Source organism: Nicotiana attenuata, unplaced genomic scaffold (assembly GCF_001879085.1).
Source record: "Nicotiana attenuata strain UT unplaced genomic scaffold, NIATTr2, whole genome shotgun sequence".
NCBI lineage: Eukaryota > Viridiplantae > Streptophyta > Magnoliopsida > Solanales > Solanaceae > Nicotiana > Nicotiana attenuata.
The window spans coordinates 173,982-195,141 of NW_017670893.1; the positions used below are offsets into that span (position 1 = coordinate 173,982).

At 34.7% G+C, this 21,160-nt stretch overlaps 4 protein-coding genes across 5 annotated transcripts; 3 read left to right on the top strand and 1 right to left on the bottom strand.

The window, feature by feature from the left end:
- The first annotated feature begins 1,383 nt into the window (after positions 1–1,383).
- On the top strand, positions 1,384–6,307 carry LOC109244285 (GDSL esterase/lipase At1g29670-like). The gene is made up of 4 exons (XM_019411348.1): positions 1,384–1,827; positions 3,611–3,844; positions 4,750–5,002; positions 5,900–6,307. Exons 1-4 carry the CDS (start codon positions 1,417–1,419, stop codon positions 6,115–6,117), a joined length of 1,116 nt encoding a protein of 371 aa, XP_019266893.1. The 5' UTR covers positions 1,384–1,416; the 3' UTR covers positions 6,118–6,307.
- A 4,596-nt stretch (positions 6,308–10,903) lies between these two features.
- LOC109244286 (mitogen-activated protein kinase kinase kinase ANP1-like) lies at positions 10,904–12,131 on the top strand. The gene has a single exon (XM_019411349.1). It carries the CDS (start codon positions 10,988–10,990, stop codon positions 11,972–11,974), a length of 987 nt encoding a protein of 328 aa, XP_019266894.1. The 5' UTR covers positions 10,904–10,987; the 3' UTR covers positions 11,975–12,131.
- A 3,511-nt stretch (positions 12,132–15,642) lies between these two features.
- Positions 15,643–18,717, top strand: LOC109244288 (psbP domain-containing protein 6, chloroplastic). 2 transcript variants are annotated; one of them, XM_019411352.1, is made up of 3 exons: positions 15,643–16,053; positions 17,509–17,814; positions 18,384–18,471. In XM_019411352.1, the coding sequence occupies exons 1-3, from the start codon at positions 15,669–15,671 to the stop codon at positions 18,401–18,403; spliced, it is 711 nt and encodes a 236-aa protein (XP_019266897.1). In that variant the 5' UTR covers positions 15,643–15,668; the 3' UTR covers positions 18,404–18,471. The 2 variants fall into 2 exon arrangements, with proteins under 2 accessions (XP_019266897.1, XP_019266896.1); XM_019411351.1 differs by having other exon boundaries at positions 15,644–16,053; positions 17,509–17,825; positions 18,384–18,717.
- Positions 18,718–18,762: 45 nt separating this feature from the next.
- LOC109244289 (F-box protein At3g07870-like) lies at positions 18,763–19,998 on the bottom strand. Its single transcript, XM_019411353.1, has one exon. The coding sequence runs from the start codon at positions 19,962–19,964 to the stop codon at positions 18,792–18,794; it is 1,173 nt and encodes a 390-aa protein (XP_019266898.1). The 5' UTR covers positions 19,965–19,998; the 3' UTR covers positions 18,763–18,791.
- Between the last annotated feature and the right edge of the window lie 1,162 nt (positions 19,999–21,160).

Sequence of the window (21,160 nt, forward strand, 5' to 3'; positions counted from 1 at the left end):
CTGTCACTAATATATCCAATATACTACTCCCTCCGGTCCAAAATAAGTGATTTTTTGATATTTTTTTTTGTGGTCCAAAATAAGTGATTTTTCCAGATTTCAAGAATGAATTAATTATTTTTTTCCTATATTGTCCTTGGAGTAAATAGTGTTGGAATATGTGTTAGGAGTGTTTATGTGAGATAGTAAAGGTTAACATGGTCAATTTTATTGTTAATTAATGCTAAAAGGTGGGTTTCTTAATCTGTGTGAAAACATCCAAAAAATCACTTATTTTGGACCGGAGGGAGTATAGTTTATTTCATCCAAGAGGTTTTCTCATTAAATTTTATTGAAAAATTTCAAACAACCTTTTGAGCAGCCAATCAAGTTCTAGTATTAATTTCAATCTCAATAGACCAATGATAATCTAGAAATATCGCACTAAGTTCCATGTAACAAACAATTGCTCAACTGTTTATCCACCGTTCTAGAATAAGTCAATACTTTCTTTTAAAATAAGATTATTGAGGAGGACGAGAAACCCATACTAGTTTTGTCAACGAATGACAAAGAAACCATTGAATTTGAACTTAAAAAATATAGGAAAAATTGAAAATGATACTATATAGTTGCTCTCAAAATAATAGTTGAAAAAAGTAATTTTTTGTATATGTATATATTCCTGCATGTTATATAAAAAATATATATAATTTTTATACACTTTTGCGACTATCGGATGTAAATAGTTTCGGCCGCAGGCTAAATGATCTTTGTTCAATATTATGGACTGGAATGCTTGTTATCTATTTACTAAAGAGGAAAATAGAGATTTTTTTTTGACAAAACAAGCCTGATTAGCTCGCTGAGGTAACACAATTGACTGAAAATTATACTATATACATTTTTCAAAAATGTAATACCTATCTTAAAATAATTTAATGTTTTTTCTGTCTTGTTCTAATAAATAGTTTGTAACATGAGAGTCGTCCTACACTTCTAAATGTTTTTAATAACATATTAGTATATGATAGTTGTATTTATTTCGTACCTATCCAAAGCAGAACTAGTTAAATTTTCTTGTTCATCCTATTTTTTAGTGGGGTATTATCACTTTAGCTCGCGTAAAAAACTATTTATATTTAGTAACCGAAAAAGTATATAAAATTTTGTAATCTTTGTATATGTATAATGTACAGACTATACATATATACAAAAAATTATATATATTTCGGTTATTATTTTAAGCGGCTATATATTGTCATTTTCCCTATTACTACAATACACCTTCTTTTCATCAATTCTTTTTTTCTTTTCTTTGTTGACATTCAACAGCATTAAATAACTTCTATATAAGAAGACAAGGTACTCTACCTTAGACTCATTACAACAACACCAATTACACTTAGCCAAAAAAAAAAAAAAAAAATTAGCAACATGGCTCTAAAGACAAAAACTCCATTTCTTCTTCTTATCTTAAGCTTCTTTTTCTTTACTTTTCTTTCTCCATGCAGCTGTGAGTGCAAATTTAGAGCAAATGAGTGTACTAAAGTTCAAGGAATGTTTGTATTTGGAAGCTCTTTAGTTGATAATGGGAATAATAATTTTCTTGTAAACTCATTGGCTAAGGCAAATTACATGCCATATGGAATAGATTTTCCTTTATTAGGGTCTTCTGGAAGATTCACAAATGGCAAAAATGTAATTGACATTATCGGTGAACATCTAAAGCTTCCTGTTTATATTCCAAATTTCAATGATCCTGAAACTAAAGGAAGTAAGATTGTTAATGGTGTCAACTTTGCTTCTGGAGGTTCTGGCATTCTTGATAATACTGGTGCTGTTGCTGTAAGTAGTTCAATTTTTCTTTTAATTTCTTGTTTCTTGTTTTCAAGAAATAATTAGAGAAAGATAATTATCATCCTTACACGATTTGCCCGTAATGGTTGACTGAGTTGGTTACGTGAGTGGTTTCCCACATGGGAGAGCTAGGAATCATTCCCCTCACTCAGTTAGAGCTCGTCGCACCAGTTTGTCTAGTGCGATTTATATCTCCCGTGTAGTTTGCGAGCTATTGCACGGTGAGCCGTGCTACGAATTTCCCTAGGAATTTTTCCAAAAAAAAAAAAAAAACTTACACGACTCGAGATTATGACATATGGTAGAGCCAAGCTGGTTTCAACTTATAGTTAACACGCCTTTAACTTATTAATTGCATCTCTATTGCATAAACATCACAATGATTCATCAAAATAATACTTACTCCGGTCTCAGATATGAATTGTTTTTACAAATTCTTTCCAAAATATTTGATGGTTTAGAGGCACAAAGTTTGTTTTTCCTTACCAAATTTACCCTTAGTTTTCCAATAATTAGTGGAGTATTAAATATTTAAGAGTGAGATAACTGGTATAGTAGTTAAACAAGTACTTATGATTAGAGATTATTAAAAGTCTTTTTATAGTAGTATATTAAGAGAAAAAACAGTTGACGTGTAAAAAATAACATACTCCCTCCGGTCCAAAATAAGTGATTTTTTGTCTTTTTTTGTAGTCCAAAATAAGTGATTTTTTCAGATTTCAAGAACGAATTAATTATTTTTTTCCTACATTGCCATTGGAGTTAATAATGTTGGAGGATGTATTAGGAGTGTTTATGTGAAGAGATAGTAAAGGTTAATATGGTCAATTTCATTGTTAATTAATGTTAAAAGGTGCATTTCTTAATCCATGTAAAAACAGCTAAAAAAAATCACTTATTTTGGACCGGATGGAGTACCAAACATCATAGGCGGACACACTAAGGAAAGGGGTTATCGGCACCTGAAAACTTTGACAAAAACTCCAGTATTCTTGCAAATGTCTTCAAGAATTAATCAGATATTAGCACAGACCCCCGTACCAAATGAGCAGTGATAAATTCATATTGAATATTATGGTGCCCGTGACCGCCGAATCCTGGATCCACCCCTGCCTATGTCCTAAACCTACTTCCATCATTAATAATCTATCTCAAATTGTTTTTGATATTCACTAGCGCAGAATGGTTGACAAAAAGCAAGCAATTAACTTGTTAAGAGTAAGGTTTAACTTTCTCTTTTGTTTCTATTAGTAGATAGGGTTTGGAACCCTACACACAGCAACTGAAAATGACACAATTAAAAGAATTTTCATGAAAAGTTAGAGCATAAATGTGATTATATTAAAAAAAATAAAGGGGTATAACCCCTGCATTTAAAACTTTCATCTACTATATATGGTCCCTTAATCTGATACTATTCCCTTTACTCTCTTTCTCCATTTCAATTAGTAATATCCTAATATGTTACCAAAATCCTGACCTCTCACAATCACATTTTTCTTAAATGTTACCAAATTCTTCGGCTACTAATAATTGGGCAAGAATATGATTGTGAGAGGTTTACCTCACCAAAAATGAATATTCCCTTTTGGCTTCAATGAGTTAATAAGAAAAGGCAACAAATGTTAAGAGTTTCAATGATTAAAAAATTATTTTAAAGATCATAATGAAAGAATAATCTGACTCTTTAAATGATAGAACATAGAACTAATAGTATCATGTAAAATGAGATAAAACGAATAATATTTTTTTTCTAAAATTAATTTTTCAGGGGGAGGTGATTAGTTTAAATAAACAAATCAGAAACTTTGAGAATGTGACATTGGCAGAGTTGGAGGAGCAGTTAGGTTGTAAAAGCAATGAATCATTGAAGGATTACTTGTTTGTGGTGGGAAGTGGAGGAAATGACTACTCACTCAACTACTTCCTGGGCTTAACCAACAGCAATGTCAGTCTTCAAGATTTCACTGCAAATTTGACCATTACACTCTCTCACCAACTCAAGGTATGCATTTAAAGTATGCTTTTATATTTTTGTCATTTTTATCTCTTTCATGTTCAATGCTTCTTTGACTACCTTTAGGTAGCCTTTTTTTCTTTATTATTATTTTTCACCCAATGCTCGGTACCCATATTAGAGTCCCGATTAATCTGGACTAAAATATGGTGGATCTTGAATTAAAATTATTGTGGAGTAAATGAATAAGTAAAAAAGGGTAGCCCGGTGCACAAAGCATCCCATATTTATGCAGGATCTGGGAAGGGTCGCTCCGTTAAAGATGTGATGTAAACAGCTTATCCTAATGCAAATATTAGTGGTTGTTTTTACGGCTCGAACCAGGGGTGAATTTATAGCCTATTTTATGGGGCATGTGAACCCAAGGTCTCTTTGCCAAACTAGGTATTTTATGTACATATTTGTTAAAATTGATCTAATATTATCTGCTGGCGCCCATGCTCTAATTAAAGAGACTAAATGGTGCACCTGGTTGAAGCTTAGTTTTTTACCTAGAGGAGCATGGATCAATTCTCACTTGATACTTTTTTTTTCTCATTTCCTAAGTGGTGCACCCATGTTATAATACTCCTAGATCCACCTCTGGTTCGAACCCATGACCTATAGCAGAGGCCGATATAGAATTTGAACTCTATGAGTTCAACTTTTAAGTTTTTAACCATTGAATCCATTATATTTTTTAAAGTTATGGTTTCATATCTACTATTTACTATTTTTGTAATTTTAATAAATTTTTACATATAAAATTTTACTCCGCGTAGAGAGTTATGAGTTCAATTAAACCCATTCTTATCACACCACATACGCCCCTGCCCCTGACCTATAGGTCACAACTTTACTATTGCTCCAAGATCCTCTTCTTTAACATTATGAGTATTGTTTTCATACTGCAGAGATTGTATAATATGGGAGCTAGGAAATTTGTGCTCATGGCATTATATCCCAATGGGTGCAGCCCAATGGCTAGAGCTAGAAATCCAATGACCACTGGCTGCATAGAAAGTCTGAATAGAGCTGCACTTCTCTTCAATGCTAACTTGAGGAGTTTGGTTGATTCCATAAGGCTTGAAATGCCTGGTTCTACACTTGTCTTTGTCAATGCTTACAAGGTCATTATGGATATCTTACAAAATCCTACTCCTAAAGGTCAGCATTCATTTTCACTCCCTTTCTCTCTTTGTTTTCTAGAGTTTTATATTTTTTAAGCTTTAAAATGCTTATGAGCATAGAACACCACACACACACATACAAAAAAAATGGAAACAAAATTTTTAATTTTTTATGATACAGGTAGTTAATATTTTTTTTATTTTTTTTGGTATTTATACAAATAGTAGAGTCACTTTACCATTAAATATTCTACAAAATGAAAGACTTGTAAATAAGACATTTTGACCCCCACTTCCTATAAATTAAAGTACATTTCAAAAATAAATCAGAGAGGTACAAGTGAAATTTGTGACATAAAATGCCAATAAGAACAAAAATATTACTAGGTGATTTCTTTTAATTTGTCCAAACTTTATTGGACAAAGTTACCCAATACCTGTATTAGTTGAAGGTAGCAGGTACATTGGCGAATGATCTTCGCTTCGCGGGAACAACAAAAACCACCATCTCGCTCTTTCCTTTCTAATTCGGTGCTACCTTTTTTTTTTCCAAGGGATGGGGTTGGGGTGTATAATAACCTTTTTTTTGAGGATGCCCGGGAACAACTCCTAGGTCAATTAAGGATAAAATATTGGAACCTCATGGGTAAGGATAAGGTAATGGAATTGATAGAGAAATTCATAGACCTAAATAGGATAGGAGAATTGATAAGGGGAATAGAGATGATGATAGAGATCATACTGAAAAACAGAAGAATTCTGTACGGGTACAACTATTATTTGAACGAAGTGAAAAAAATGCGATCTTTGTTGTATAATAGAACAAACACTAAGTAAAATTAGTTGAAATGCGTGCAAACTGACTTGGACACCACGATTGTAAAAAAAAATAAAAAAAAAATTGACATAATTTTTGTTTAATTTTTATACGTAGGTTTTGGTGATACCAAGAACCCTTGTTGTGAAGTGGGTGGAACAGGAACTTTATGCAAAGAGGGAGGAAATGTTTGTTCAAAGAGGAATGCATATGTTTATTTTGATGGATTGCATCCAACTGAAGCAGTAAACATTGTGCTTGCTAATAAGGCTTTTGCTTCCAATCTCAAAGCCGAAGTCTATCCTACAAATGTTAAACTCTTGTCTCAAATTTAAGACATTGGCCTTTGTCATGTCTAATTTATTTTCTTTGGTAGAATTTACGTGGGTAGATAAGTATTATGCTTGTACTATCTCAGCTGCTTTAATATGTGATATGACTAAATTGGTGTTTATCTTAGTTGAAGAAGCCAAAGTAATAAAAAAGAAATCTATCTCTTCGCACCTCAGATCAAGAAGAAGGGTTTCTGGTCAAGCTCGCATATATATAATAATAAGAAACTACTTTTTATATTATATTATCATATAATTATAAGAAAAATGAAAAGATTTGCTTTCTTTTAACCTGTTCCTTCTTCTTTGTTAACGCTACTCCAATTTTTTTATTTTATTTGAGTTCATAATAACTGGTCGGGGGGGGGGGGGGGGTGTCCGCCAGAGAAAATGCAACACAATAGAAGAGTTTACTCCGCCGCGTAAGATCTTCGAATCAACTATCATCTGTGGTCCATTTTCGCTCTCTTCCCGGCCCGGGAAGGGGGATCTATTTCTGTACTGGCATTTGAGTTGTCTCCCTTCCTCTTTCAATCGAAATACTCGACGCAGATAGCTCCGGTGTTTTGAATTGTTACCCAGGAAAAAAATCAGAGAGGAATTGAAATTACTAGACGTCTAGACAGACCTTTGAACTTTGAGTTAAGAGTATTTACCTCCAGTAATAACGTGCAAAAATGGGATAGAAAAAGAGATTTAGAATAATAATCCTATTAACAAAGGAGAGTTGCTATATATGCTTTAATCTTTATTCTTTAGTCTTCCTTAATATAAAAATAATTAAAAAAAATAAATAAAATGACCTTATTCTCATTTGGTATAAAATAATTGGCATTTTTATTGTTTACACACACAGAAAATGTTAAGGTATACTAGGGGTGCACATGGACCGGGTTGGTTCGGTTTTTACCAAAACCAAACCAAACCAACTATATCGGTTTGGATTGGTTTGGTTTTGTCGGGTTTTTCGGGTTTTTTTATTACATGAATATTATTTCAATCTTACTTTGTTAAAATTATAGATAAAGCTTTGATAAGTGAATATATGTTTAGTAAATTGGAAAAAAATTGACAAACATATGATCTATTAAAATATTCTATTGGGAGAATTTTTTTAGTAACACATGATAGTTATTTTCTTAGTCGTCTAACAATATTTTTTCGTTAATTTACGCTTTCAGAGTTAATACATGAGAGGATCTCAAATATTTCTACATTTTCTAAAGAAAAATCACTATAAACTCTTAAAAATATAAATAAAATTTATATATTTATATGTCGGTTTGGTTCGGGTTTTTTTACTCAATACCAAACCAAGTCAAACTAAACCTAGTCGGGTTTTTTAATCGGTTTGGTTTGGTTTTTCGGTTTGGTGCGGTTTTCCGGTTCGGTTTGAACACCCCTAAGGTGTACATCAATGTGGTAAATTTGAGGAAAAACCAATTAGGTGTATATCCAGTGGTAAGTTTGAGGACAAACCAAATTATGAAATTATGGCCAATTGTAAGATAATAGAATTAAATTTAATCTATTATGTAAATAGAAAGATCAGTCATGGTTTAATTTCCAAAAGAAGGTTTAAGGAATATGTTTGAAACCCCCCCCCCCCCACCCCCACCCCCCACCCACCTAATCTAGCTAAACATAAACCCAATTTTTTATATATATATTTGACCCGAAAAAAGAAAACGCAATTGAAGTAAATCATCATTGATCTGAAGATGAAATACAAAAAATACGTAGTCGAAATATATTATTTTGGCTTAAAAATTGTATTTGACTAAAATCCCATAGTCGGGATACATAGTAAAGAACTTCTGACTTCCCCCAAAGTAGGGGTGGGCATCGGTCAGTTCGGTTCGGTTATGAATATTATCGGTTTAGCATATCGGTTATCGGTTTACAAATTTGATAAACCGATAACCGAACTGATAAGATATCGGTTATCGGTTAATCGGTTATCAATCATTATCGGTTCGGTTATCGGTTTACCCAATAAGATAATTCAATCTAGAGTTAAGCAAAAAAGATAAGACAATTCACTGGAGTTAAGCAAAAAAGATAAGAAATCACATATGGTATACTATCCATTTCTGCGTTCTGTCTAGTGGCCACAACTTGAATAGTACTAATTCTTCAACAACAGTTGTCAAAATCCATTAATAATAATACAAAGTAGTAGCAGTTTCACCTTAAAATTAAGAAGTCCAAACATATAGTACTAACAGTCCAAGATAAACTGATGTTGTTTGTCAAATGTCTAACCTGAAAAAAGAAAACATAGAGCAAAACCTTGATCTGTGCATGGGCAATACTAACACAGAAATGAAAAACACCTAGAAGGCAAGAAAATGTTGTCCTGTTGTCAAAGCTCAGCATACTGTACAGTATTTGGTAGTTGTTATAGGATGCATAAGATTGTCGATTGAGAATTGATAAGTGCGAAAAGAAATTGGTAGTTGTTATAGGATGCACAACGTATACAAATTGGTAGTTGTGCATCCTATAACAACTACCAATTTCTCTTCGCACTTATCAATTCTCAATCGACAATCTTATGCTGAGCTTTGGAACAGTATGCTTCGCACTAGTTACTCCTAGCGTACAATTTCTCTTCGCACTTGTCAAAGCTTCGCACTAGTTACTCCTAGCGTAAGTCTCTTCGCATACTGTACGAAGATTGTCGATTGAGAATTGATAAGTGCGAAGAGAAATTGGTAGTTGTTATAGGATGCACAACGTGAGCTCACAAAATTAAGAAATGAAAATAAAAAAATAAAGAATCATTAACAGTCAAAAATACCAATATGAAGATGAATTTTGCTATAGAAATTAAAAGCCTAATGTATAAGACTAAAGACTTACGCTAGGAGTAACTAGTAAGGTCTGTGAATAATGAAGATGAAGCAACTGAAGAGTGCGACTGACAAAGAATAGGAGAGAATGAACTGAAGCCCTAGCATATGTATATACTTAAGAGTAAAGTCGTAATTTTATGAATTCTTATTGGGTTGTCGGTTAACCCATTAACAAAATTGGCAACCCGAGGCCCGAACCGATAACCCAATAGTGAAAAAAATTCTAAACCGTTACCGAACCGTTAACCCAATAACCCGATACCGATAACCCAATAAACAATTAACGGTTCGGGTTATCGATTTTACCCGATATATGCCCACCCCTACCCCAAAGAGCTTAATAGCTCTGAGTGAAGTTCCTGAGTTTCCATTAGCCTCTTTTCTAATTGAAGGAAGAAAGCTATTGAGCCAATCATTCAATAAAGAAAATAAGTCGCATTTACCCCGCATCTCCACTTTATTTTCCTCTTGAGCCGAGGGTCTTTCGGAAACAGCCTCTCTACTCCTTCGGAGTAGGGGTAAGGTCTGCGTACACACTAACCTCTCCAGATCCCACTAGTAGGATTTCACTGAGTCGTTGTTGTTGTGTTGTTGTAAATTAGAAATAAAAAGAGAATTTTATAATTTGAGCTTCATTGTTTTAGCTAAAAAAATGCATTTGATTAAAAATAATGGAGCTCTCTAGCCACATTTTTTTTTTTACAATTGACGACTTTTTATACAGTTGAAAGAAATAACTTGCATCCAACAAAAAATTAAAATAAAATACATACTTGGAACACTATTATGTGGCAAATTTTTATATCTAGCTAAAAATGATTGTTTAGTTCATGTTCGGATTTTTATATACATATTTAACTCGAGAAGAAATACACAGTAAAAGAAACCGTTGCACCAAAAGAAGAAATTAAAAATTGTAAACTAGAGGTAAAATATGTATGGTATATTATGAAGAAGTAAGAAAAAGTACACAATTAGAGTAACAATAAAATACTCCATTTGGATGTTGATTTTTCTATTTCTCATCACTTTCATGAGCCTAAAAGAGTGTGTATCCATCCTCTTTGCCATGCCAGTATTCAAGAGGGCAAAAGCTATCAAACTGCTAAATTCATAGGAAATTAGGACCAAAAGTAATTCAAAAGTGCAATGAATAAAATATGTCAAGTTCAGAGGTCGCACTATATTATGCCCAACTGGAAAGAAGAAATTAAGTTTCCTAATAATATTAGTCTAATTGAGGAAGCGTATTCACATTTTAATTGATTTTACGCACACAAAAAAAAAAAAAAAAAAAAAAAAAAAAAAAAAAAAAAAAAAACAAAGATGCATATTTTGGGGTAAAATAGAACACTAAATTGTATTCCATTTATTTCAGTTTACATGAATCTTTTCGATATTCAAACTATGTAAATTTTGACCAATATTTTGAAATATAGTTTTTCATCATATTGATATGAGAAGGATTGCAACTTAATTATATTATTTTCGGTATAGTTTTTGGATATCTAAATTTTAACTTTAAAATAGTAAGTTAATTTAATCCAATTTAGCTTCAAAGATTAGTCAAATTGACTCATAAACTGGAACGAAAAGAAAAATTCGAAACAATAAGTAATTAATTTCTAAAAAAATATTATCTAAAAGAAATATCTGAAATAAAATATTAAGATATATTATCAATTGTACTAAATAATTTTCTTAAATCTAATAAAGTATATGCTTTACACTTGCGCCTAAAGTTAACTGTTCAGAATACTAAAAGAAATATCGGAAATTAAGTTTCCTAATAATACAATTAGTTCCCCTGTTTTTATAGGAAAACAAATAATGTACTCCAAGTTTGAATAGGAGAGGAGACGGAATGGAATTAAAACGCGGAATTGGGTAAACAAAACAAAATTTTAAGTAGTAACAAATACTTACAACAACAACGTACACTACGCAGCAAACGATTATTCACAAATTTATTATTCTGAGAGAGAAATTGCAGGAGCAAAACCTAGTTCGTTCTAATGGCGGAAGAAGTAGAAGTTAAGTGGAAGAGAGGGAGAACCTTGGGGAAAGGAGGGTTTGGCTTTGTTTCTTTAGCTTCCATTGATAATACTACTGATTACGCTGGTACTGTTCATCATCGTCGAATTCCATCACTAATTGCTGTAAAATCTTGCATGTTGAGTCGATCACAGTCACTTCAAGATGAAAGGGAATTCCTTCGGTTGTTTGAAAACTCTCCTTATGTTATTCCGTGTTTTGGTGTTAAAGTCACGTTAGAAGACGGTGTACTCCTCTACAACTTATTGTTAGAATATGCTTCCGGTGGAAGTTTGGCTGATCGGTTGAATTGTTCAGGTAAAGGAATGCCAGAGATGGAAGTTAAAAAACACACCAAAAACGTCGTTTTAGGGCTCAGTCGCATTCACGGCGCGGGAATCGTTCACTGTGATATAAAGCCTCACAACGTCCTACTTGTTACTCCTACTGATGATACAACAGAGATTGCCAAGATCGCTGATTTCGGGCTCGCTATAACTTTGGAACAGAGCCGGACGCAAAAGCAGGGATTGAGAGGAACTAAAAGGTATATGGCACCTGAATCCGTGCTTAAGCAGGAATACGGTCCAGAGGCGGATATCTGGGCTCTTGGTTGTACTGTGTACGAGTTGATCACTGGGAAACCCCTCTGGGAATTATCCAATTCTGATGCTAAGACTGATGATGTGTTACGCCGGATTGGGTCTGAGGAACCAAATTTTGAGAATGCAAAACTGTCAGCAGAGGCAAAAGATTTTGTGAGAAGTTGTCTGGTCAAGAATCCGAGCTCGCGTTGGACAGCTGACATGCTGTTGAATCACTCCTTTTTGAAATTAGCCGAAAATGTCCAGCCTGCAACAAAGGCAAGGAAGAAGCAAAGTGGTTACATGTCTCTTTTGCGCAGACCCCATCGAAAGACAGCATTCAAGACACAGCCACACATTCGCGATTTGATTGTAGAACATTGATGCAGAGTCTGAAGAAACTAGAAACCGGAACTCGTGCAACGTTGCTGACAACATTAGATAGATTGATTATAAAACATCGTTTTGTAATAAATGTAAATTAAGAACTACGTGCGGGCTTGATCCCCTCTTAAGAAGTTGTTTGTGGGGGCACGTAGGCAGCCTGTGACCAAGATGATCTCAGGTGCAGCCCCTTTTAGTTTTAAAAAAATATACTGTTTATGTTTATAGTTTATTAACACTCCTTACAAAGAAAGGCAACGTGTTGAATATTGTTTTGGCCATTGATGACTGGCATCAGTTTTGTAATTCCATTTCATTGTTCAATGTGCAATGCTAGTCGAATTTCAAAATAAGCTCTGTTGCAGATTCTTGAATTTTTCTTCTGCATCTCATAATTATCTTTCTGTGCTTCGTCTTGTGCAAATCAAAAAGTTGCATGAAATATTCCAAAGCATATCTTTTGTTCAACATTTGTTCATATTGTATTTTTGAGCATCTATGGTCCAGGCAAAAAATGGAAGCTAGTAGTGCAATATGCATGATTCTCTAATTGAGTTTCCTTAATATGATTGATCTGCTAGGTTTCGAAAATCTTTGGTTTCTTACTATGAGTCTATCTGCTAGTCTGTAATTTGGATGTTTCCAAATTTCTGCGCTGCACTTTTTGTTAACCATTTTAGATGTTGGATGTTCTATATTCTTGCAAACATTGTTAGAGCTTCTAATAATAATTAGAATGATGATGAAAAATACAGAAAAGGGTGGCTGATTTTTCCTTTTAACCATGTCAGCCACACTCTCATTTAGTCAATCTTAGGTGAAAAGATCGTCGAAGAAGAATCAAATATTTAAGAGAAAATTATATTGAAGGAAGTAACTTCTCGAAAGTGGCAGTCAAGCCAAGAACATCTGTTCTAGGGCTTATGGAGTTAAATGAATGAACTTGTACTCATTGTCACAAGTCCAGTGCACTAGTCTTGGCAGAGTTCTCTGATGTTGTATACGTGAAGAAGAGCATGTGTTTATCGATGAGGATAGCCTAACATGAATTTGGATTTCTTCCTCTTTGGTTTAAACCATTAAAAGATTACTAATAATCAGCTTACATAACTCTTGATCTTGATAAGAGTGTCTTTACCTTATGTCATGCTATCTGTTTTTGGCAGAGACCATTGTCACAAGTCCAGTGCACTAGTCTTGGCAGAGTTCTCTGATGTTGTATACGTGAAGAAGAGCAAGTGTTTATCGATGAGGCTAGCCTAACATGAATTTCTATTTCTTCCTCTTTGGTTTAAACCATTAAAAGACTACTAATAATCAGCTTACATAACTCTTGATCTTGATAGCAGGTGCTGCTCAAGGCTTGCATTATCTTCAGAACTTAAAATGTAGTTTATGTGTTCGCTTCATTTGAACTCTTTAGAGTTTATTTTCATGTTTTAAGACTTGCACATGCATGATTCATTCATCTGTAAGTTTTTTCCGACGATTAGCAATAAGTTCCTGTTGATAGTGCCAGCCAAAGGTTGAGAATAATAGATGTTCTTAAACACCAAGCAAGTTGAAAACTGAAAGCTGTAAATCAGATTAGTTTTCAGCACTATTCTATCTGTAAAACATGATTTCAATTGCCTACTTTTCACCTGCTATACAATCAACATTGAGCTCTCATTTACAAAAGATGATAATCGTGACTTAATAAACAAGAAGCTGCTGGTTTCTCCAATCTTGGTGCAATGAATTAGCTGAACAGCCACATGAAGATATTGACAGGAGCAATGTATTGTGTAGATCTCCAGCAGCTACACCTTTCTTGATCAGTGAAATGATGCAATCCGTGACGACTGAATTACATGGTAACATAATAGGGCCGCCACTTGGCAGCCCAAACTCTTCTTCAGACAGGTCTAAACGTTGACTAATGACCTCATTTTCAAGATAAGCCAAAGGAAGCGCAAAGCACCTTTGGTCGGTTAAGTATACTACAAATATGGCCTTTTCCAGCTATAGAGGATGAAGATGTACTACTACTGTCTGCATCACTGCTGTTACTTGGAAGTGAAATTTTCTTTCTCTGTGTGGTCGCGAATTACTGTCATCTCCTGGCCATCTTGATGAGTTTCTTAGTACTTCGCATTGTCGTTTCTCTAGAAGAACAGAAACAAGAAAGTGAACCAGAAATATAGAGACTTTTGATGGCTAAATTGATATACAAGAGGACCACCTAAGGCGAAGCCATGTGCTGATGCCTGTCGGCAATTGCTGATATAGGGCCTTAAATTTGTGGTAGTAGCTAATTTGGTAGGTTAAAAGATGGAAAATTTCTTCCTTCAATTTGCTCAACAACAGAATGGACATATCTGCTATAATATCAGGTCCTTCTATTAGCACTTCTCATCAATGTATAGTATTTTGAGACCTTCAAATGAAGTATTGATTACTCAGTGATATATTATGTTTTGCTGGGAACAGGTCCAGATTTGTGATTTCTTTCTGTAGACTTAATGTAGTCAATCAACATTAAGTAGTAGGAAGATATTCAGTGCAAATTATTGAATCATTATATGCTAATGCTGATAATATTTAAATACAGAAGTAACTCCAGAAGAATTTCACTGGTGTTGGTTCAATTGAACTTATTACAATCAGTAACAGATTATAGCTATCACCATTTTTATCTCTTTTCTCCAATTTATGTGTGGAAATACCAGTATATGTTTCCAACAAAAGGATATGTCACTGGCTGGTACTATTACACGATTACTCAAAGAGTTTCTTCATGACTTTGTTGTTGGTGGAAAATATTTTATATATATACACACACACTAATATTTGAACAACTTCGATTCGTATTTTCTTAAAAAAACTGAATAGCCGAAAAATAAATTGAAAAAATTGGCACGCCCAGTGGGACCAGTTCTGCCCTTCATCTCTTCCTCCTGTAAATCAAAAACTCCAAGTTTCAAAACCATTTGTGGTGATTGTCGAGTACTTCAAGTCTCGTCTAAAGTTCGGCAAGCCTACACCCCGACAAACCTTGAAGTAGGGGGCATTTGTAGACATCGAAATTTTAAGGATCAAGTCAAATCCTAAATTAAAGATACTACAGGACTCTAGAAATCCTAGGAGTCTATTAGGAGTCTATTAGGGTTTCTTGGAGGCTACTCTACCCTAAACCCTAACTCACACCTATATAAAGGGATGCATATTCCCTTGAAGAGGTGTCTCAAAAATCCCATAAACTCATGGGATACTCACAAAGAGACCAAAATATGGCCGGATACTTCTTGACAATGAAATAGTTCAAGAAGCCGGAGATCAAATACATCCAGGAGGTCTGCATCATCCTTACATTCGAGAAATATGCTGCTTCAGCCCTCGAATCACGGAGATTATCAGGAGAGAAGAATCAAGGGAGAAACAGGATTGTACCCGTATCTTTTTATGAATAAAATTATGTTTCTTCATATTTATTTTGTGATTGCAATTTATTTTTGTATCACATATAATTTGTTGCAAACAAATATCATTTGAGATTTTAAAATTAAATAATTTTATATCTTTTATAACATAAAAATTTGGAGGAAAAAAATGAGTTTTTTGAGTATTTCTGTTTTTGTTTTCACTTTTCAACAACAAATAAAATGGCTGAAAAGCACAAGAATACATATCGCCAAGTCAGACCTCATCCCAAATGGATAAAAGCGGGAACCCCAACCACCTAATAACCTCTGCCACAGGCGTTTTTCCCCACACACACAGACACACAAAAATGGCGCTTTCTTCAGTGAAGCCATTCTCCTCTATCTTCTCAAATTCAAGTTCAAATTCAAATCCACCATTATTCACATCTGCAAAAACCCAGCAAAGCTTGAAGAAAAACAACATCGACCTATCCCTATCTAGAAGAGATTTGATGAATGTTGGACTTTGTGTAATACCACTGGTCTTATCTCCTCCTCCGCCGCCTTCCATTGCTCGAGAAGTTGCAGTTGGTTCTTACCTGCCTCCTTCTCCTACTGATCCTTCTTTTGTTCTCTTCAAAGCCACTCCTAAAGACACTCCTGCTCTTCGTGCCGGTATTGTGTAGACTCTTCTACTGTTTATTTACTTGACTTTTTTGGGGTAATTTTGTATTCCTTATAATTTGTCATCAATTATTATTTGTTTAGACTAGTGCGCAGGAATTGTCACTCCTGAATCAGGAAAAGGTTCATAGTTTTGTTTAATCTCTCCCTCTGTCCCAATTTATATGGCGGAGCTCGAATAGTCAAACTTCTTCATTTTGACTGTGAATTTAGGCATAGATTCTTCATTTTTGGAAATAATTACAATTCAAAATATCTAACAGACATATGAAATAACTATGGTCAAAGGAAAATCTTTTGACTCTCGAAATCCAAAACGACACTTAAATTGGGATGGAGGGAGTACTAATTATGTGATCTACTTTGTTTTTTAGTCTGTCCAATATATATATTTTTTTTATACATTTCTATATTTGGAAAAAGTTATCTTTAAACCTCAGCATATATGCACTTGAATTTCAGCTGTTGTTCTTAATAGTTTTGCACCTGAAGTTATAAGCAAAGCATTTTAAAGTAATTTGTGACCAGTTCCATTGGCCCTCATGTTTCTGTAGTTTGCTAGAAGCTTCTGCAAGCAATATCCTGATAACAAGCTCACTAATCTGAAAGAATATTGATTGTATTAGAATTAGAAGCTTAGTCTAATTTTAGCGGACCCAGAAGCAATATAGCTTTAAAATTTGACAGAAGAAAAGTCTCTAATTCTTTGCAATTCTTTGATAGATTACCTCTTAGGTGCCCGTATTCTGGAACTTGCATAGTTTAATGCCCAAGCCTGAAATGATTTAATACTCGTATTCTCTTTGCTTTTGAGGAATTTATCATCTCAAAAACAAGTTCCAAGCTCCTTTGAGATTATATAGTGTATTCAGAAAGAAAAACTAATCTCTACTTGTCAGCGTCAAACTTGTGTTAAACCTACAACGGAGTGACAGGTCGGAGCCATGTTAAAATGCATTTGCTGGTACTATGCAACATTTGGTCAAAAAGATCCTAGTCCATGTAACCTTGCAATTTTGTTGCTGCTCAAGTTTTTGTTTTGAGTAAAATATTCTGCCATATGATGCTTTTGTAGTTTTATTGGATAAGTAAATGGTGTTGGCAGTAACATTGGATCAATTTGTAAGTATCTCTTTTGTGGTGTGGACTGCGTCCTTGCTGAGCAATGAGCAAGTTCAGATATGAGAGTGCAATCAGAGTGTTTTCTATATTAGGACTTCTTCTTATCTGCCTGTCGCCTATTACTGTTGTTTGCCCAATAAAGTTGATGCCAATTTCTTAGTTATAACATCATTTCTGGTACTTCTTTTTTTCTTCTTTTTAGTTTATTTAATTTCTTCTTGATATGCTTATGATGCTACAATTTACATAAAATCTTTTTTTTTTCCTTCCTACATTTATTTCTCCTGCAGGTGCTTATGATGTTTTATGTTTAGTTGGTTGCAGGAAATGTGCAGCCTTACACGTTTATTCTTCCTCCAACCTGGAAACAAACTCGTGTAGCTAACATATTATCTGGAAATTATTGCCAACCCAAATGTGCAGAGCCGTGGGTGGAGGTGAAGTTTGAAGATGAAAAACAGGGTAAAGTTCAAGTGGTGGCTTCTCCTTTGATCCGTCTCACGAACAAACCTAATGCAACTATTGAAGACATTGGGACCCCAGAGAAACTCATTGCTTCTCTTGGTCCTTTTGTCACAGGAAACACATTAGATCCAGATGAACTCCTTGAGACTTCTATAGAGAAACACGGTGATCTAACGGTGACTTTCCTTTTCTTTTTCTCAGTCATTTATCACATTGAAAAATTAATATTTTTCCCCTTATCTTCATCCCTTATTTCCAACACATAAGAGGACTGACATGACTCACAACCTTGTCTCTGATGGTTTTACCCAAATTTATACTGAAAAATGGAAGGAAATGAGTCCTGATTAGTTGCTTGGATGGTACCTTAAAATCTTAGAAGAGAAGATGGCATGAAGAAAACTATCGATAGGTTGTATCTGCTGCCCCGACAATATGTAACAGCTTGATTTAGCAAATGTTAGGAGCAGCATAGTTATGTTTTTCCTGGAAAAAATCAATCAAAATCTGGTCCTAAGATAATGGTTTCTCTGTTAGTGCTCTGAGTCATGTGCTTCTATGAGGGACATGATTGTTTTATCTGCCAAAAAAGCATGCTACTCGAGACTCCTGTCTGTTTTCTTAGTATTCCATAAGAACAATGTATTTCTATGCACTTGGTCTTCCTGTTATCTGCAAGAGTTGCTCTTTAAAACTCCTGATGAAGAGAATGCTTCTGTCTTTTGTGCTTGCAGTATTACAAGTACGTTCTTGAAACTCCATATGCTCTTACTGGATCACACAACCTAGCAAAGGCAACGGCGAAGGGAAATACTGTTGTCCTCTTTGTGGTCAGTGCCAGTGACAAACAGTGGTCTTCATCACAGAAAACTCTAGAGGCTATTCTTGATTCCTTTGAAGTGTAGTTCCTTCCCCTCTTGTCTTAATCTAGATGAACCGTCTTCCATTTCACTGTGTCTTTCCATACATACAGTGCCATGATATCAGTGGCTGGAAAATGATTTTTGTAATGCAATAAACAAGAATTGTTTCTATTGAACCCAGATTATATCGTTCTTTTTCCTTTCATTTATATCATATCAAGACATAATGTACCCCCCCCCCCCCTTCCATTGTTCTACCAAAGCTGCTAGTAGAATTTACTAAGTGTGGACAACTTCCGTGCCAAAATTCTTGAGTGAAAGTAAGTTTGAGATGTGAATAGAGGCCCAGAAAGTACAGAAGTTACCACTAAAATACTCGATTTTGGTCAAAGTTTTCTTCTCAGGATGATATGTAAACAAGACATCTTCCCACCACTGAAACAAGATTTCTCCATCTTGGAAAACTTTCAAGACTTGTATCATTTGGTAGCAAATCCAGTTCCATTCTGGTGTTATGCTTATGACAATTTCTTTGCTCCAAGAACTTGTCACTCCATATTCCTTCATGACCCATACATCAAGATGACTTTCCGCGTTATTATCACATACGGAAAGATGATTTCCCAACACTCCAAGATTTAGAAGATTAGGGCAGTTTTCCTTGTTAAATCCAGGAGCTGTGGAAAAGGTGTGAGATGACTCATCCTGCATATCAATGAAACAGATTGACTCATTTCCATTAACATCTCCAACCAACCAATGAAGCTTTCCATTCAAATATACCCCAAAATCTCGACATCCAAAACATAACTTGACATTGCCTATACTTCTCCAAGATCCTGTCCCAAGAGTGTACACTTGAACTTCCGACGTGTAATATGATCCTTTTTCAGGATCACAAGTTTCTACTTGATAAATTCTTACCACTTTGTATTCCATTCTCACTGGTTCTAAACCAAAGCCATAAGTGACTAAATTTGGGTACTTTCTTAGCCCTTTAACCTCAGGATCAAGAGTGATATATTCTCGAGTAGTTGGATTGAAAATATAAACATCGTCAAGACCACTATCACAGTGCATATGAAATAGGCAAACAAAACCATGGATTGAGCCAACTAAAGAGAAACCAGCATCTGGAAAGTTGGGTTTCATGTCGAGGTCAAGATTTGGTTTATAAATGAGATTATGATAATGAGGTGTATCTTCAAAATTTATAAACTTGAACACACTTGTTGAGGGAAGTTCACCCCAGGAACTCTGAGAAAAGTAGATGAAAAGGTTAGCATGGGATTTTGAGAGATGAAGTTTGGAAAATTCAGGCAGTGAAATTAGGTTTAACCAAGACTTGCACACACTCCTGCAAATGAAAACTGTTTTTGGTGATAGGTTTGAGAGAATATTTTCCAAGATTGAGAGTGGTAGATTCAGAATGGTTGTTGTTTGATCACTCATTTTCCTCTCTTCTCTTCTGCAGATATTGCTATTGTTGAATATATTGTTTATTGGATTTGCATGGTTTTTTGGTATTTATACAGGGCATTGGTCATACGTGTTGGACAAGTTCTTCGCTTGAATTGTATTCTTTGACCCTATCATGTTGAATAATAGTCCAACCTGCAGTTTCCACGCAAACTACAAGTTCTTCTCACATGAAAAGTAAGTACTACTTATCCAGACCCAATTTACGCACCAAATTAAATGGAGAAATATGTATTATTAGCCGCGCTCAGAAATAATAGCGGACAAAATATATATTTTCTGTATATTTGTGTATTGTATGTGTCACGATCCAAAATCCACTAAGGATCGTGATGGCGCCGGACACCACTGTCTGTCAGACAAGCCAACTACAATTTACTAGCAATTTCTCATTTTAATTATTTTGAAATCATTCCCTTTAAACAAATAAATAATAAGTAATAAACTCCACTGAATAAATGAGGATGTCTTTACAGAATTTAACTACTGAAATACCCGTGATCATCGCAGAACCCGGTGTCACAAGTACATGAGCATTTACTAGTGAATGAAATAAAATACAGTGACTGTCGGGAATACAAGTGGACAGAAATGAAAATACAATACAATACTATGAAGGAGACTCCGCTGACCGCGGGGCATCTCGATAACGCATCTCACCTAAGTCTCCGTACCAACCATGCCACTATGCCACTAAGCCAATAGCCACACATAAACCTGTGCAATAAAAATGCACAGCAAGTGTAGTATGAGTATGAAAACAACGTGTACCCAGTGAGTATTCCGTCTAATCTCGAAGAAGTAGAGACGAGAGGTCGACTTCGGCACTTACTAGTGGTCCATTATTAATGCGAATAATCATGGATTTATTAAGAACGACAGTAATTTCAAATAAGTCACGAACAGATAAAAGTTCCTCTTTATATTAAAAGTCTCCGGATTCATAATTTATAAATTTTCAATTATCTCAAGCCGGGGAGAGCAAATATCAATATCAATAAATCTCAAGGCAAGCAATACAAGCATGCGCAAATCATGCCGAGGACGTACGACCCGATCCAACAATATTTAAACTGTGCACTGCCAGAGGGTCGAATGACGCGAACCATAGATGCATCTATTACCCCGCTAGCGAATCATACATGCGACGCGGTCAAATTTAAATAAAC